Here is an 18,204-nt window from a genome sequence, read left to right as displayed (position 1 = left end):
ATGTCCTCAATAACTTACTATGAAGACATCTTAAATGTCACAAAAACTGTTCAAAGTCAATCATTTATGCTACAGCAAAACAGAGAGGTAAGGTTCAGCACCATGGACAGTGGTGGAAGAAATACTCTGATCTTTTGCTAGAAAAGTAAACGTAAAATATAAAAACTAAATATACACCATTACAAGTTAAAGTCCTGCATTGGAAATTTGATCTTAGCAAGAGTACAAAACTATTATCAGTAAAATGTATTTCAATTTGCAAAAGTAAAAGCAGTGTTTCAGCAGAAAAAGGTCCCAGTGATTGATATATTATTATGTGTGAACTTATTAGAGTGTTGATTTTGATGCATCAATATTCAAGTAGAATTTCACTGTTGAAGCTGGTGGATGTGAAGTTAGATTTAATGTTTACACAATAAGTCCAGAGGGTCCCAACCCTGTCGGTCACCTAAAAAGTGTCATTAGAATCTTAATCTGTAAAGTAACTACAAATTGTAGCTCTCAGACAAATGTAGTGAGGTAAAGACAACTTTTTTCCCGATGAAATTTTGTGGAAAAGCGGTAAGTAGCAGAAAGTGAAAATACTCAAGTAAAGTACAATTACATAACATTTTTACTGAAGTACAGTATCTCAATAAATTGACTTATTTACTCTGAGCTATGGTCCACTTGAAAATACAGTGGAAGGCCACTAACTAAAGGATTACAGTTGTATTAATGTCACAATAAAACAATCTTAACATAACAAGATGTGATAATTAATTTACCTTAAACACACACACCATCCATTCATTATAATTCCCTCAGTGTGAAAAGTTGTTGAAAAAAACAAAATATGACGCATCGCCTATGTTTTTTGTTTATCTGAATAGCAAATTAGTAACATTCAAGAAAATGAAAGACAGCTTTTTCAAACTATTAAAAATTGAATTATGGACACTGTAATTAGTGTGTGAAAATGTGTTTCTTTGTGAAAGGAGACAACCAACCAAACCATTAACATATATGTTTACATAAAGGGGAAAAACATGTCAGAGGTCAAAAACGATGGAATCCACAGAAGGATGAGAAGAACTGTTTAAACATTTGCTAGCATAACTGAGAAGTTTAATGGTAATTTAAAAATACAATCCTTCACTAACCAAACATTTCAATTAAGAATCGAAAAGCATCTTTGAATTAAAAAATATATATATGCTGCACACAAACTAAACTGCTTAACAAGTCGACCAAAATAAATCCATTGTGACAAGGACACTATAGCAAGAAAGGATCCAAGAACTTCAAAAGCCTAAATATGTTCAAAGATTCATTGTTTTTGGCTCAACATTGGAAATATAGAAAACCAGCACAACTGACAGACCACTTATGGGAGGACACAAATATATTGAACGCTGTTTTCTTCTCCTGGACAGAGTTCTTAGACTGCACTAATGTGAGTTTGTGACAGTTTCACAAAGGTAAACAGATTCATTCTTAAATCTAAACCGTTTGACATCTTTCCCTCAGCTGACTCACACAGAGAAGCTTTTTCCACCAACTGCTGATAAGTGACAGTGATATATTCTGAAAATAATGTTTTACAACCAACAATGTAAAAGTAAAGATTAACGACAGCCTACGCAAAATTAATGATTAAAAAAAGAATGATTCTGTGACAGCTTCATTGATAACTTTGGAGGTAAAAATATTCTAATTAAAAAATCTCCATGCGTCGCAGGTTTTCTGATGGTTAGAACAACTCGATGATTGTGTTATTCTAACTCAGAAATTAGAACCAATTCACATCATTCAAAAACGTGAAATATATAAAAACCGACACAAATAACTAACTACAGAAAGGAATGACATTCAAAGTTGATCTTTCTGAGAATGGACATGAAAATAATTGACACCTGTGTACAACAGAAAACGTCAAAGAAAAACCAAGTGAGGAGTCCCATGGTTTTGAAGGACAACAAGTTAAACGTGTAATAATTTTCAGACGTAACTGACAAACAAAACAGCGATCAGATAAAAAAGAAATCGAATAATGTTAGCTTCAGCAACCACACAATGACTGTCAGAAGAATAAAGACATGCTGCAGCCAAACAGATATGAAAACGACTCAAGTAACAAGCCCGCAATGGATAGTGACCAGTAAAGTATTTTAAAAAGTTCCTACCTCTACAGACGGCTCTAAATCATCAAACGGGTCAGCGAAGTCTGATGGACTTTTCCTCAGAGTCTGGTCAGCAGGCAGTGTGTTGTCGTTGTAAGATGACACGAACTTAAAGTCACTGGTTCTAGAACCTGTTGTCAGGTAGGCGTCATAATTGTAAGTGCTGCGTAAAGTTCCTGTGCCGTCAACGTCTGCGTAATTAGGAGGGAGATAAGCGCTGGGGATGGCAACTGCTCCATCAAACAACAGTCTGGGCTTTCTCCTGCGACAAAACCTCACACCGAGGATGATGATGATGAAGGTCAGGAAAAAGGTGGACACAGACACCAGCGCGATGATCAGATAAGAGGTCAGTTTGGAGTTCTTCTCGTCATAAGAAATATCCTTCAGTTCTGGCACCTCAGCCAAGTTATCAGAAATAAGTAAATACATGGAACAGGTGGCAGAGAGAGAGGGCTGTCCGTTATCTTTCACTGACACAATGAGGTTCTGTTTCATGCTGTCAGATTCAGAAATGTCCCGCTGGGTCCTGATCTCTCCGCTGTGGAGACCAATAGTGAAAAGTCCCGGATCAGTGGATTTGACTATATGATAGGACAGCCAGGCGTTCTGTCCGGAGTCCGCGTCCACCGCTATCACTTTGGACACCAGAGAGCCTCCGTGTGCAGCTTTGGGGACCAGCTCGGTCATGAAGGAGTTGCCCTCCGGGGCGGGGTACAGTATCTGAGGAGAGTTGTCGTTCACATCCGATACGAACACACTGACGGTCACGTTGCTGCTGAGCGGAGGAGAACCGTTGTCTCTGGCCGTCACGTGGACTTTAAAACTCCTGAACTGTTCATAATCAAACGACCTCACAGCGTGGATCACCCCCGTGTCTCCGTTAACGGATAGATAGGAGGACACCGGGGCACCGTTCACCTCACCGGGTAACAGAGAATAAATCACTGTACCGTTTTGTCTCCAGTCGGGGTCTCGAGCAGTAACGCAACATAAAGTGGAGCCAGGTTTGTTATTTTCAGTCACATAAGCGCTGTAGGACTGTTCCTCAAACACAGGTGGGTTGTCGTTAATGTCTGCTACAGATAACTGAACAGTTTTAGAGGAGGACAGAGGTGGAGAGCCCTCGTCGGTGGCAGTGATTGTAATGTTGTAATCAGACTCTAGTTCACGGTCCAGTTGTCCTGTGGTCACCAGAGAATAATAGTTTTTAATAGAAGGAACCAACTTAAAAGGGACGTTTTGCTGAATGGAGCAGCGGACCTGTCTGTTAGTCTCAGAGTCTCTATCCTGCACGTTGATGATGCCCACCTCTGTACCAGGTGACACGTTCTCAGGTATGGGGTTAGTCAGTGATTGCAAATATATCACTGGAGCATTATCATTTATATCAGTAACATCTATTACAACTTTGGCGTAAGAGGTTAATCCTAAACCATCTTTAGCTTGCACTCTCATTTCAAAAGAACTCCTTTCTTCAAAATCAATCACACCAGTTACTTTAATTTCTCCAGTTTTAGGATCAATAGAAAATACATTTACGTCATCATCAGAAACGTGTCCAAAGTGATACGTCACATCTCCATTCACTCCTTCATCTGCGTCAGTAGCACTAACATTAATCACTATGGTATCTGGAGGAGAGTTTTCAGGCAGACTGGCTTTATAAACGGCCTGGCTAAACACTGGGGCGTTATCATTAGCATCCAGTACAGTGACGTGTATGACTACAGTCCCCGATCTCTGAGGAGAGCCTCCATCTAAAGCTGTGAGAAGCAAATTAATGTCTTTTTCTTTCTCTCGATCAAGCTTGTTCTCCAGTACGAGTTCAACCTTGTTGCTGTCAACAGCGAGAATAAAGTTATCGTTCTTTTGCAGGTTGTACCTTTGAACAGCATTCTGACCTATATCTGCGTCATGGGCCTCCTCGATAGAGAAGCGGTTTCCCTTTTCAGCTGACTCCCATATTTCCATTTCAATCACTTGCTTATTGAATTTTGGCGAGTTGTCGTTTACATCTTGAATATGAAGACTTAGTCGATGAAGCTCCAGAGGATTTTCTAACACCAGATCTACTTTCACAACGCACGAGGGTTTCTTTCCACAAAGACTTTCTCTGTCAATTCTCTCCGATGTGATCAGATCTCCGGTACTCAGATTAATATCACAGTACCGCTTACGAGTCCCCTCAAAATCAACACGGGCCTTTCGGGAAGATAAGGTCCTCAGATCGAGACCGAGATCTTTGGCAATATTTCCAATAACAGACTCACGTTTCATCTCCTCTGGAATAGAACAACTCAGGTCTCCATTAACGAGGTGCAGCGTTACAATAAAGGAAGCGATGCAGAGGATCGGACGAAGCGCTGGAAATCCTTTGTCTCCCATCCTGACACGTAAAGGCGCATTTAGCTCTAAGCCGGTGTGAAGTAGTAAATATATCCAAAAAAGAGTCAATAATCCAAAACTCCGAACCAGTGTTCACCAAAATATGTCCACGATTGAACAAATTCTCTCGGAAAAATACAACTGACATCCATTCAGTACTAGTGGGTGGAGTGGTGTGTGTTCATGTTCTGTAAGCCAACAGCGACACCATGAGTCAGTCACTTGTTATCTTCACAGTGTTATGATTGAATATGACCATTTCACAATGTCCTCAATATCTTACTATGAAGACATCTTAAATGTCACAAAAACTGTTCAAAGTCAATCATTTATGCTACAGCAAAACAGAGAGGTAAGGTTCAGCACCATGGACAGTGGTGGAAGAAATACTCTGATCTTTTGCTAGAAAAGTAAATGTAAAATATAAAAACTAAATATACACCATTACAAGTTAAACTCCTGCATTTGAAATTTGATCTTAGCAAGAGTACAAAACTATTATCAGTAAAATGTATTTAAATTTGCAAAAGTAAAAGCAATCTTTCAGCAGAAAAAGGTCCGAGTGATTGATATATTATTATGTGTGAACTTATTAGAGTGTTGATTTTGATGCATCAATATTCAAGTAGAATTTCACTGTTGAAGCTGGTGGATGTGAAGTTAGATTTAATGTTTACACAATAAGTCCAGAGGGTCCCAACCCTGTCGGTCACCTAAAAAGTGTCATTAGAATCTTAATCTGTAAAGTAACTACAAATTGTAGCTCTCAGACAAATGTAGTGAGGTAAAGACAACTTTTTTCCCAATGAAATTTTGTGGAAAAGCGGTAAGTAGCAGAAAGTGAAAATACTCAAGTAAAGTACAATTACATAACATTTTTACTGAAGTACAGTATCTCAATAAATTGACTTATTTACTCTGAGCTATGGTCCACTTAAAAATACAGTGGAAGGCCACTAACTAAAGGATTACAGTTTTATTAATGTCACAATAAAACAATCTTAACATAACAAGATGTGGTAATTAATTTACCTTAAACACACACACCATCCATTCATTATAATTCCCTCAGTGTGAAAAGTGGTTGAAAAAAACAAAATATGACGCATCGCCTATGTTTTTTGTTTATCTGAATAGCAAATTAGTAACATTCAAGAAAATGAAAGACAGCTTTTTCAAACTATTAAAAATTGAATTATGGACACTGTAATTAGTGTGTGAAAATGTGTTTCTTTGTGAAAGGAGACAACCGACCATCCATTAAGATACGTGTTTACATAAAGGGGAAAAACATGTCAGAGGTCAAAAACGATGGAATCCACAGAAGGATGAGGAGAAGAACTGTTTAAACATTTGCTAGCATAACTGAGAAGTTTAATGGTAATTTAAAAATACAATCCTTCACTAACCAAACATTTCAATTAGGAATCCAAAAGCATCTTTGAATTAAAAAATATATATATGCTGCACACAAACTAAACTGCTTAACAAGTCGGCCAAAATAAATCCATTGTGACAAGGACACTATAGCAAGAAAGGATCCAAGAACTTCAAAAGCCTAAATATGTTCAAAGATTTATTGTTTTTGGCTCAACATTGGAAATATAGAAGACCAGCACAACTGACAGGCCACTTATGGGAGGACACAAATATATTGAACGCTGTTTTCTTCTCCTGGACAGAGTTCTTAGACTGCACTAATGTGAGTTTGTGACAGTTTCACAAAAGTAAACAGACTCATCCTTAAACCTAAACCGTTAGACATCTTTCCCTCAGCTGATTCACACAGAGAAGCTTTTTCCACCAACTGCTGATAAGTGACAGTGATATATTCTGAAAATAATGTTTTACAACCAACAATGTAAAAGTAAAGATTAACGACAGCCTACGCAAAATTAATGATTAAAAAAAGAATGATTCTGTGACAGCTTCATTGATAACTTTGGAGGTAAAAATATTCTAATTAAAAAATCTCCATGCGTCGCAGGTTTTCTGATGGTTAGAACAACTCGATGATTGTGTTATTCTAACTCAGAAATTAGCCCCAATTCACATCATTCAAAAACGTGAAATATATAAAAACCGACACAAATAACTAACTACAGAAAGGAATGACATTCAAAGTTGATCTTTCTGAGAATGGACATGAAAATAATTGACACCTGTGTACAACAGAAAACGTCAAAGAAAAACCATGTGAGGAGTCCCATGGTTTTGAAGGACAACAAGTTAAACGTGTAATAATTTTCAGACGTAACTGACAAACAAAACAGCGATCAGATAAAAAAGAAATCGGATAATGTTAGCTTCAGCAACCACACAATGACTGTCAGAAGAATAAAGACATGCTGCAGCCAAACAGATATGAAAACGACTCAAGTAACAAGCCCGCAATGGATAGTGACCAGTAAAGTATTTTAAAAAGTTCCTACCTCTACAGACGGCTCTAAATCATCAAACGGGTCAGCGAAGTCTGATGGACTTTTCCTCAGAGTCTGGTCAGCAGGCAGTGTGTTGTCATTGTAGGATGACACGAACTTAAAGTCACTGGTTCTAGAACCTGTTGTCAGGTAGGCGTCATAATTGTAAGTGCTGCGTAAAGTTCCTGTGCCGTCAACGTCTGCGTAATTAGGAGGGAGATAAGCGCTAGGGATGGCAACTGCTCCATCAAACAACAGTCTGGGCTTTCTCCTGCGACAAAACCTCACACCGAGGATGATGATGATGAAGGTCAGGAAAAAGGTGGACACAGACACCAGCGCGATGATCAGATAAGAGGTCAGTTTGGAGTTCTTCTCGTCATAAGAAATATCCTTCAGTTCTGGCACCTCAGCCAAGTTATCAGAAATAAGTAAATACATGGAACAGGTGGCAGAGAGAGAGGGCTGTCCGTTATCTTTCACTGACACAATGAGGTTCTGTTTCATGCTGTCAGATTCAGAAATGTCCCGCTGGGTCCTGATCTCTCCGCTGTGGAGACCAATAGTGAAAAGTCCCGGATCAGTGGATTTGACTATATGATAGGACAGCCAGGCGTTCTGTCCGGAGTCCGCGTCCACCGCTATCACTTTGGACACCAGAGAGCCTCCGTGTGCAGCTTTGGGGACCAGCTCGGTCATGAAGGAGTTGCCCTCCGGGGCGGGGTACAGTATCTGAGGAGAGTTGTCGTTCACATCAGATACGAACACACTGACGGTCACGTTGCTGCTGAGCGGAGGAGAACCGTTGTCTCTGGCCGTCACGTGGACTTTAAAACTCCTGAACTGTTCATAATCAAACGACCTCACAGCGTGGATCACCCCCGTGTCTCCGTTAACAGACAGATAGGAGGACACCGGAGCACCGTTCACCTCACCGGGTAACAGAGAATAAATCACTGTACCGTTTTGTCTCCAGTCGGGGTCTCGAGCAGTAACGGAACATAAAGTGGAGCCAGGTTTGTTATTTTCAGTCACATAAGCGCTGTAGGACTGTTCCTCAAACACAGGTGGGTTGTCGTTGATGTCTGCTACAGATAACTGAACAGTTTTAGAGGAGGACAGAGGTGGAGAGCCCTCGTCAGTGGCAGTGATTGTAATGTTGTAATCAGACTCTAGTTCACGGTCCAGTTGTCCTGTGGTCACCAGAGAATAATAGTTTTTAATAGAAGGAACCAATTTAAAAGGGACGTTTTGCTGAATGGAGCAGCGGACCTGTCTGTTAGTCTCAGAGTCTCTATCCTGCACGTTGATGATGCCCACCTCTGTACCAGGTGACACGTTCTCAGGTATGGGGTTAGTCAGTGATTGCAAATATATCACTGGAGCATTATCATTTATATCAGTAACATCTATTATAACTTTGGCGTAAGAGGTTAATCCTAAACCATCTTTAGCTTGCAATCTCATTTCAAAAGAACTCATTTCTTCAAAGTCAATCACACCAGTTACTTTAATTTCTCCTGTTTTAGGATCAATAGAAAATACATTTACGTCATCGTCAGAAACGTGACCGAAGTCATACGTCACATCTCCATTCACTCCTTCATCTGCGTCAGTAGCACTAACATTAATCACTATGGTATCTGGAGGAGAGTTTTCAGGCAGACTGGCTTTATAAACGGCCTGGCTAAACACTGGGGCGTTATCATTAGCATCCAGTACAGTGACGTGTATGACTACAGTCCCCGATCTCTGAGGAGAGCCTCCATCTAAAGCTGTGAGAAGCAAATTAATGTCTTTTTGTTTCTCTCGATCAAGCTTGTTCTCCAGTACGAGTTCAACCTTGTTGCTGTCAACAGCGAGAATAAAGTTATCGTTCTTTTGCAGGTTGTACCTTTGAACAGCATTTTGACCTATATCTGCGTCATGGGCCTCCTCGATAGAGAAGCGGTTTCCCTTGTCAGCTGACTCTCTTATTTCCATTTCAATTACATTTTCTCTGAATTTTGGCGAGTTGTCGTTTACATCTTGAATATGAAGACTTAGTCGATGAAGCTCCAGAGGATTTTCTAACACCAGATCTATTTTCACAACGCACGAGGGTTTCTTTCCGCAAAGACTTTCTCTGTCAATTCTCTCCGATGTGATCAGATCTCCGGTACTCAGATTAATATCACAGTACCGCTTACGAGTCCCCTCAAAATCAACACGGGCCTTTCGGGAAGATAAGGTCCTCAGATCGAGACCGAGATCTTTGGCAATATTTCCAATAACAGACTCACGTTTCATCTCCTCTGGAATAGAATAACTCAGGTCTCCATTAACGAGGTGCAGCGTTACAATAAAGGAAGCGATGCAGAGGATCGGACGAAGCGCTGGAAATCCTTTGTCTCTCATCCTGACACGTAAAGACGCATTTAGCTTCTAAGCCGGAGTGAAGTAGTAAATATATCCAAAAAAGAGTCAATAATCCAAAACTCCGAACCAGTGTTCACCAAAATATGTCCACGATTGAACAAATTCTCTCGGAAAAATACAACTGACATCCATTCAGTACTAGTGGGTGGAGTGGTGTGTGTTCATGTTCTGTAAACCCACAGCGACACCATGAGTCGCTTGTTATCTTCACAGTGTTATGATTGAATATGACCATTTCACTATGTCCTCAATATCTTACTATGAAGACATCTTAAATGTCACTAAATCTGTTCAATGTCAATCATTTCTGCTACAGCAAAACAGAGAGGTAAGGTTCAGCACCATGGACAGCGGTGGAGGAATTACTCGGATTATTTGCTAGAAAAGTAAATGTATAATAACAAAAAGTAAATATACTCCATTACAAGTTAAAGTCAGTTTTATGAACTTCAGTGTTTTGATCATTCAATGGCAGTTAAGGTAAAGCAATAACCAGTATTACGTGCTGGAAAATTAGAAAGGAAAAAAAAATGCTGCACAGCGAACAATGAGAAGCCACCTTATTGCTTCATTTTCTAAACTACTTCTGGTACTATATCATTAAAAATTGCCCTATCCTATTACGATATCATATAGGTGTAAAACCTTCTATAAGTGTCAAAGTTCCCCCAGTGAAAAGTGATTGAAAATAAAAATATGACACCTATGCTTTTTGTTTATCTGAATAGCAAATTAGTAACATTCAAGACAATGAAAAGCAACTTTGTGAAATTATTAAATATTGAATTACAGATGGACAATGTTTGTAATTAGTGTGTTAAAATGTGTTTCTGTGTGAAACTAAATGTTGAACAAAATCCATAAACATACGTGTTTATATAAAGGGGAAAAAAACGTTTCAGAGGCAGAAAATGATGGAATTCAATATTTAGAAGGACGAGGAGAATAAATGTTTAAACATTTGCTGGTATAACTGTCAAGTTTAATGGTAATTTAAAAATGCAATCCATCACTAACCAAACTTTTCAATTAATAAACCAAAAGGCATCTTAGAATAAAAAATAAATAAATGCTGCACACAAACTAAACTGCTCAACAAGTCGGCCAAAATACATCCATTGTGAAAAAGACACTAGCAATAAAGGCTCCAAATACTTCAGAAGCCTAAATATGTTCAAAGATTCATTGTTTTTTGGCTCAATATTGGAAATATAGAAGAATTCAGCACAACAGACAGACCACTTATGGCAGGACACAAATATATTGAACGATGTTTTCTTTTCCTGGACAGAGTTCTTAGACTGCACTAATGTGAGTTTGTGACAGTTTCACAGAAGTAAACACAGATTTATCCTTAAACCAGAACCGTTAGCCACCTTTCCCTCAGCTGACTCACACATAGGAGCTTTTTCCATCAACTGCTGATACGTGACAGTGATATATACTGAAAATATTGTAAAAAAAAAGACTCACGCAGCCTATGCAAAATTAAAGATAAAAAAAAAATTATAATTCTGTGACAGCTTCATAAATAACTATACTTTGGTGGTAAAAATATATTTTAAAAAATCCAATTCTCCATGAGTCCCAGGTTTTCTGATGGTGAGAACAACTTGTAGAAGCTAATGATTGTGTTATTGTAACTAACAAATTAGTCCCAATTTACATCATTTAAAAACGCTAAATTTATAAAAACGACACAAATAACTAACTACTACAAGGAATGATATTCAAAGTTGATCTTTCTGAGATAGGACCTGAAAACAATTGACAGCTGTGTAAAACAGAAAATGTCAAAGAAATACCAAGTGAGGAGCGCAATGGTTTTGAAGGAGAAGAGGTAAACGTGTACTAATTTTAAGGCGTACCTTACAAAGTAAACAGAGATAAGAAAAAAACCTTTTCTACATCAAAACGTTAGTTTGAGAAAAAATAGTAAAGTTTCCCCTCATTATGTAAAAAGTTCGCTCCAGAAACCACACAATGGTTTTCAGAAGAAACACATGCTGCAGCAGAACAGATACATATTAAAATGACTCAATTAACAAGCCAAACATGGATAGTGACCAGTAAATTATTTTAAAAAGGTTCCTACCTCTACAGACGGCTCTAAATCATCAAACGGGTCAGCGAAGTCTGATGGACTTTTCCTCAGAGTCTGGTCAGCAGGCAGTGTGTTGTCATTGTAGGAAGACACGAACTTAAAGTCACTGGTTCTAGAACCTGTTGTCAGGTAGGCGTCATAATTGTAAGTGCTGCGTAAAGTTCCTGTGCCGTCAACGTCTGCGTAATTAGGAGGGAGATACGCGCTGGGGATGGCAACTGCTCCATCAAACAACAGTCTGGGCTTTCTCCTGCGACAAAACCTCACACCGAGGATGATGATGATGAAGGTCAGGAAAAAGGTGGACACAGACACCAGCGCGATGATCAGATAAGAGGTCAGTTTGGAGTTCTTCTCGTCATAAGAAATATCCTTCAGTTCTGGCACCTCAGCCAAGTTATCAGAAATAAGTAAATACATGGAACAGGTGGCAGAGAGAGAGGGCTGTCCGTTATCTTTCACTGACACAATGAGGTTCTGTTTCATGCTGTCAGATTCAGAAATGTCCCGCTGGGTCCTGATCTCTCCGCTGTGGAGACCAATACTGAAAAGTCCCGGATCAGTGGATTTGACTATATGATAGGACAGCCAGGCGTTCTGTCCGGAGTCCGCGTCCACCGCTATCACTTTGGACACCAGAGAGCCTCCGTGTGCAGCTTTGGGGACCAGCTCGGTCATGAAGGAGTTGCCCTCCGGGGCGGGGTACAGTATCTGAGGAGAGTTGTCGTTCACATCCGATACGAACACACTGACGGTCACGTTGCTGCTGAGCGGAGGAGAACCGTTGTCTCTGGCCGTCACGTGGACTTTAAAACTCCTGAACTGTTCATAATCAAACGACCTCACAGCGTGGATCACCCCCGTGTCTCCGTTAACAGATAGATAGGAGGACACCGGAGCACCGTTCACCTCACCGGGTAACAGAGAATAAATCACTGTACCGTTTTGTCTCCAGTCGGGGTCTCGAGCAGTAACGGAACATAAAGTGGAGCCAGGTTTGTTATTTTCAGTCACATAAGCGCTGTAGGACTGTTCCTCAAACACAGGTGGGTTGTCGTTGATGTCTGCTACAGATAACTGAACAGTTTTAGAGGAGGACAGAGGTGGAGAGCCCTCGTCAGTGGCAGTGATTGTAATGTTGTAATCAGACTCTAGTTCACGGTCCAGTTGTCCTGTGGTCACCAGAGAATAATAGTTTTTAATAGAAGGTACCAACTTAAAAGGGACGTTTTGCTGAATGGAGCAGCGGACCTGTCTGTTAGTCTCAGAGTCTCTATCCTGCACGTTGATGATGCCCACCTCTGTACCAGGTGACACGTTCTCAGGTATGGGGTTAGTCAGTGATTTCAGATATATCACTGGAGCATTATCATTTATATCAGTAACATCAATTATAACTTTGGCGTAAGAGGTTAATCCTAAACCATCTTTAGCTTGCAATCTAATTTCAAAAGAACTCCTTTCTTCAAAGTCAATCACACCAGTTACTTTAATTTCTCCAGTTTTAGGATCAATAGAAAATACATTTACGTCATCGTCAGAAACGTGACCGAAGTCATACGTCACATCTCCATTCACTCCTTCATCTGCGTCAGTAGCACTAACATTAATCACTATGGTATCTGGAGGAGAGTTTTCAGGCAGACTGGCTTTATAAACGGCCTGGCTAAACACTGGGGCGTTATCATTAGCATCCAGTACAGTGACGTGTATGACTACAGTACCCGATCTCTGAGGAGAGCCTCCATCTAAAGCTGTGAGAAGCAAATTTATTTCTTTCTGTTTCTCTCGATCAAGCTTGTTCTCCAGTACGAGTTCAACCTTGTTGCTGTCAACAGCGAGAATAAAGTTATCGTTCTTTTGCAGGTTGTACCTTTGAACAGCATTCTGACCTATATCTGCGTCATGGGCCTCCTCGATAGAGAAGCGGTTTCCCTTGTCAGCTGACTCGCTTATTTCCATTTCATTCAAATTATTTTTGAATTGCGGCAAGTTGTCGTTTACATCTTGAATATGAAGACTTAGTCGATGAAGCTCCAGAGGATTTTCTAACACAAGATCTACTTTCACAACGCACGAGGGTTTCTTTCCACAAAGACTTTCTCTGTCAATTCTCTCCGATGTGATCAGATCTCCGGTACTCAGATTAATATCACAGTACCGCTTACGAGTCCCCTCAAAATCAACACGGGCCTTTCGGGAAGATAAGGTCCTCAGATCGAGACCGAGATCTTTGGCTATATTTCCAATAACAGACTCACGTTTCATCTCCTCTGGAATAGAATAACTCAGGTCTCCATTAACGAGGTGCAGCGTTACAATAAAGGAAGCGATGCAGAGGATCGGACGAAGCGCTGGAAATCCTTTGTCTCCCATCCTGACACAAAAAGGCGTCCTCAGCTTGTACAATGTTTACGATCCACTGCTTAAAAATAAAAGCTGTCCAAAAGGAGGAAATAATCAAACACTTCACAGCAATGTACACACGTAAATACGTTCGGTAATGTAGCCCAAACGTCTCTGGAAAATCTCCAGCTGATATCTAACAGTAGTGGGTGGAGTGGTGAGAGCTCATAATCGGTCAGCCAACAGCGACACCATGAGTCATATTCCTCAAAAACTTTCAAACTACATTACGATTGCTTTCACTCACGTTCAAATTAAATTTGTATATATGTTTTAATAAAACACACGCAATCTACTCATTGTATTTGACACAACTTTTGAAATGGAGGTATTGCCCCCCCCCCCCCCCCAGTACATCTCAACTCAACGAATTGTGGTTTGGAATAGTCTGCATCGCTTTAGATTTAAAAAAAAAAAGAAAGTAAGCTACAAATAAAAAGACATACAACAGTTTGAGCCCTTTCAGTACAACGCCATAACATGTAACATAAAGCTGTTGTTGAGCACTCCTTCAATATGAGCTGGGAGATCACGTAAGATACAGCGATGCATTGTTTTTATTACACAAGCTTGATATTAAATCATCTCTATACTTTGTTTTCATTGAAAATCAGAAACCCTTACTGAGGATCAGAACATATCAGTTGGTTGTGCTTGAGCACTCGCGAAGGGTTTCAGCGCCACGGACAGACCAGTGGAGTTTGGAAAAGCCAGTGGCACTAATACAATGAACACCGTTTTTAGTTTTCTGATCAGAGTTTTAAAATGTCTGAGACAGCTTAACTCTTAGCTTTGATATGTTGGGAACATGTTCCTCTAACAATGACTGTTTCCATGAGGCCCACGTTTTCTGCAGCAAGGATCAGGTTGAAGTAACTCCTTGGTCGCGAATAATTGTGTTATTTTAAGCAGCGAACATCGACTTCATGAAACAAAACAAAAAATTAATCACACATTAAAAATAACAAATTCAAAAGTGATTCACATCCAAATTGTATTTTTCTGAGAAAACCTGAAACCAATTGACACTTGCGCAGACAAGAACGAAAAATTTAAGGTAGAAAACACGTTCGAATAGACAAAGTGAGGAGTGCATTGTGTTGATGGACAACAGGAAAAACAGGTTATAGTTTTCTGACGTAATTTAAAGAGTACACAATTCGCAGAAATACTAAAGTTTCCCTCCATTATGTAAAAAGTTCGCTCTAGAAACCACACAAAAGCTGTCAGAAGAATAAACACATGCTGCAGATGGACAGATACATATTAAATGGACTCAAAAAACAAGCCAACAATGCATTGTGATTAGTTAAGTATGAAAGGTTCCTACCTCTACAGACGGCTCTAAATCATCAAACGGGTCAGCGAAGTCTGATGGACTTTTCCTCAGAGTCTGGTCAGCAGGCAGTGTGTTGTCATTGTAGGATGACACGAACTTAAAGTCACTGGTTCTAGAACCTGTTGTCAGGTAGGCGTCATAATTGTAAGTGCTGCGTAAAGTTCCTGTGCCGTCAACGTCTGCGTAATTAGGAGGGAGATAAGCGCTGGGGATGGCAACTGCTCCATCAAACAACAGTCTGGGCTTTCTCCTGCGACAAAACCTCACACCGAGGATGATGATGATGAAGGTCAGGAAAAAGGTGGACACAGAAACCAGCGCGATGATCAGATAAGAGGTCAGTTTGGAGTTCTTCTCGTCATAAGAAATATCCTTCAGTTCTGGCACCTCAGCCAAGTTATCAGAAATAAGTAAATACATGGAACAGGTGGCAGAGAGAGAGGGCTGTCCGTTATCTTTCACTGACACAATGAGGTTCTGTTTCATGCTGTCAGATTCAGAAATGTCCCGCTGGGTCCTGATCTCTCCGCTGTGGAGACCAATACTGAAAAGTCCCGGATCAGTGGATTTGACTATATGATAGGACAGCCAGGCGTTCTGTCCGGAGTCCGCGTCCACCGCTATCACTTTGGACACCAGAGAGCCTCCGTGTGCAGCTTTGGGGACCAGCTCGGTCATGAAGGAGTTGCCCTCCGGGGCGGGGTACAGTATCTGAGGAGAGTTGTCGTTCACATCAGATACGAACACACTGACGGTCACGTTGCTGCTGAGCGGAGGAGAACCGTTGTCTCTGGCCGTCACGTGGACTTTAAAACTCCTGAACTGTTCATAATCAAACGACCTCACAGCGTGGATCACCCCCGTGTCTCCGTTAACAGATAGATAGGAGGACACCGGGGCACCGTTCACCTCACCGGGTAACAGAGAATAAATCACTGTACCGTTTTGTCTCCAGTCGGGGTCTCGAGCAGTAACGGAACATAAAGTGGAGCCAGGTTTGTTATTTTCAGTCACATACGCGCTGTAGGACTGTTCCTCAAACACAGGTGGGTTGTCGTTGATGTCTGCTACAGATAACTGAACAGTTTTAGAGGAGGACAGAGGTGGAGAGCCCTCGTCAGTGGCAGTGATTGTAATGTTGTAATCAGACTCTAGTTCACGGTCCAGTTGTCCTGTGGTCACCAGAGAATAATAGTTTTTAATAGAAGGAACCAACTTAAAAGGGACGTTTTGCTGAATGGAGCAGCGGACCTGTCTGTTAGTCTCAGAGTCTCTATCCTGCACGTTGATGATGCCCACCTCTGTACCAGGTGACACGTTCTCAGGTATGGGGTTAGTCAGTGATTTCAGATATATCACTGGAGCGTTATCATTTATATCAGTCACATCAATTATAACTTTGGCGTAAGAGGTTAATCCTAAACCATCTTTAGCTTCCACTCTCATTTCAAAAGAACTCCTTTCTTCAAAATCAATCACACCAGTTACTTTAATTTCTCCTGTTTTAGGATCAATAGAAAATACATTTACGTCATCATCAGAAACGTGACCGAAGTCATACGTCACATCTCCATTCACTCCTTCATCTGCGTCAGTAGCACTAACATTAATCACTATGGTATCTGGAGGAGAGTTTTCAGGCAGACTGGCTTTATAAACGGCCTGGCTAAACACTGGGGCGTTATCATTAGCATCCAGTACAGTGACGTGTATGACTACAGTACCCGATCTCTGAGGAGAGCCTCCATCTAAAGCTGTGAGAAGCAAATTAATGTCTTTTTGTTTCTCTCGATCAAGCTTGTTCTCCAGCACGAGTTCAACCTTGTTGCTGTCAACAGCGAGAATAAAGTTATCGTTCTTTTGCAGGTTGTACCTTTGAACAGCATTCTGACCTATATCTGCGTCATGGGCCTCGTCGATAGAGAAGCGGTTTCCCTTGTCAGCTGACTCGCTTATTTCCATTTCAATCAATTGCTTTTTGAATTTTGGTGAATTGTCGTTTACATCTTGAATATGAAGACTTAGTCGATGAAGCTCCAGAGGATTTTCTAACACCAGATCTACTTTCACAACGCACGAGGGTTTCTTTCCACAAAGACTTTCTCTGTCAATTCTCTCCGATGTGATCAGATCTCCGGTACTCAGATTAATATCACAGTACCGCTTACGAGTCCCCTCAAAATCAACACGGGCCTTTCGGGAAGATAAGGTCCTCAGATCGAGACCGAGATCTTTGGCAATATTTCCAATAACAGACTCACGTTTCATCTCTTCTGGAATAGAATAACTCAGGTCTCCATTAACGAGGTGCAGCGTTACAATAAAGGAAGCGATGCAGAGGATCGGACGAAGCGCTGGAAATCCTTTGTCTCCCATCGTCGAAAAACACGGTCCACGGCTTGTACAAATTACTACAGGACAAATACATTCAAATCCAAAACTCAGTCAGTAATCCAACATTTTGTAACAGCGAACGCAATCAAAACCAGTTGTGAGATTGTTCTGAGAAATTACAACCTACTAAAGCAGTAACAGTGGGTGGAGATGTCTGTGTGCTTGTGTGTTGGCCTACAGCGGCACCATGAGTCACTTTTCACCCTTTGCACCCCCATGCACTGCTCTCCACATCGTCTATATCCGCCTCATCTTCACCCTCGAACACAAACTGTGCCATAACACAGACGGAACAATATCATGAATAATGTTCAACGAAATGTATTATTTTATTGATCAACGTGTGTTTACTTCAAGAAAAAAAACATGAATAGAAAATAAAACTTAAAATGTAAAAAATTGATTTTCACAATAGATATTTTACAGCACTGGATACAAAGCCACTCCTTTATTCATATCACGATAAAATAATGTCTTTACACAATGTGTTGGACCTCTGAAATAATGTATGGACAAAGCAAACAGAATGTCCAAACTGAATATGTTACATTATTTGTTGCTAAAAATATTCAT

The 18,204-nt window shown here is 40.5% G+C and overlaps 2 protein-coding genes and 2 pseudogenes across 2 annotated transcripts; all 4 read right to left on the bottom strand.

Annotated features, from left to right (window-relative positions):
* Positions 1-1,851: 1,851 nt before the first annotated feature.
* Positions 1,852-5,811, bottom strand: LOC137875947 (protocadherin beta-15-like; annotated as a pseudogene).
* Positions 5,812-6,967: 1,156 nt separating this feature from the next.
* LOC137875946 (protocadherin gamma-A11-like) lies at positions 6,968-9,515 on the bottom strand. The gene has a single exon (XM_068715464.1). It carries the CDS (start codon positions 9,365-9,367, stop codon positions 6,968-6,970), a length of 2,400 nt encoding a protein of 799 aa, XP_068571565.1. The 5' UTR covers positions 9,368-9,515.
* A 1,947-nt stretch (positions 9,516-11,462) lies between these two features.
* On the bottom strand, positions 11,463-13,868 carry LOC137875944 (protocadherin gamma-A4-like). Its single transcript, XM_068715463.1, has one exon. It carries the CDS (start codon positions 13,866-13,868, stop codon positions 11,463-11,465), a length of 2,406 nt encoding a protein of 801 aa, XP_068571564.1.
* A 1,217-nt stretch (positions 13,869-15,085) lies between these two features.
* LOC137875943 (protocadherin beta-15-like) lies at positions 15,086-17,911 on the bottom strand (annotated as a pseudogene).
* Positions 17,912-18,204: the final 293 nt, after the last annotated feature.

Source organism: Cebidichthys violaceus, unplaced genomic scaffold, assembly GCF_023349555.1.
Source record: "Cebidichthys violaceus isolate CVI_PGR_0920_01 unplaced genomic scaffold, fCebVio1.0.p SCAF_2, whole genome shotgun sequence".
NCBI lineage: Eukaryota > Metazoa > Chordata > Actinopteri > Perciformes > Stichaeidae > Cebidichthys > Cebidichthys violaceus.
Note: the sequence above shows the minus strand (reverse complement) of the source record. Positions and strands in the feature narration are given on the sequence as shown.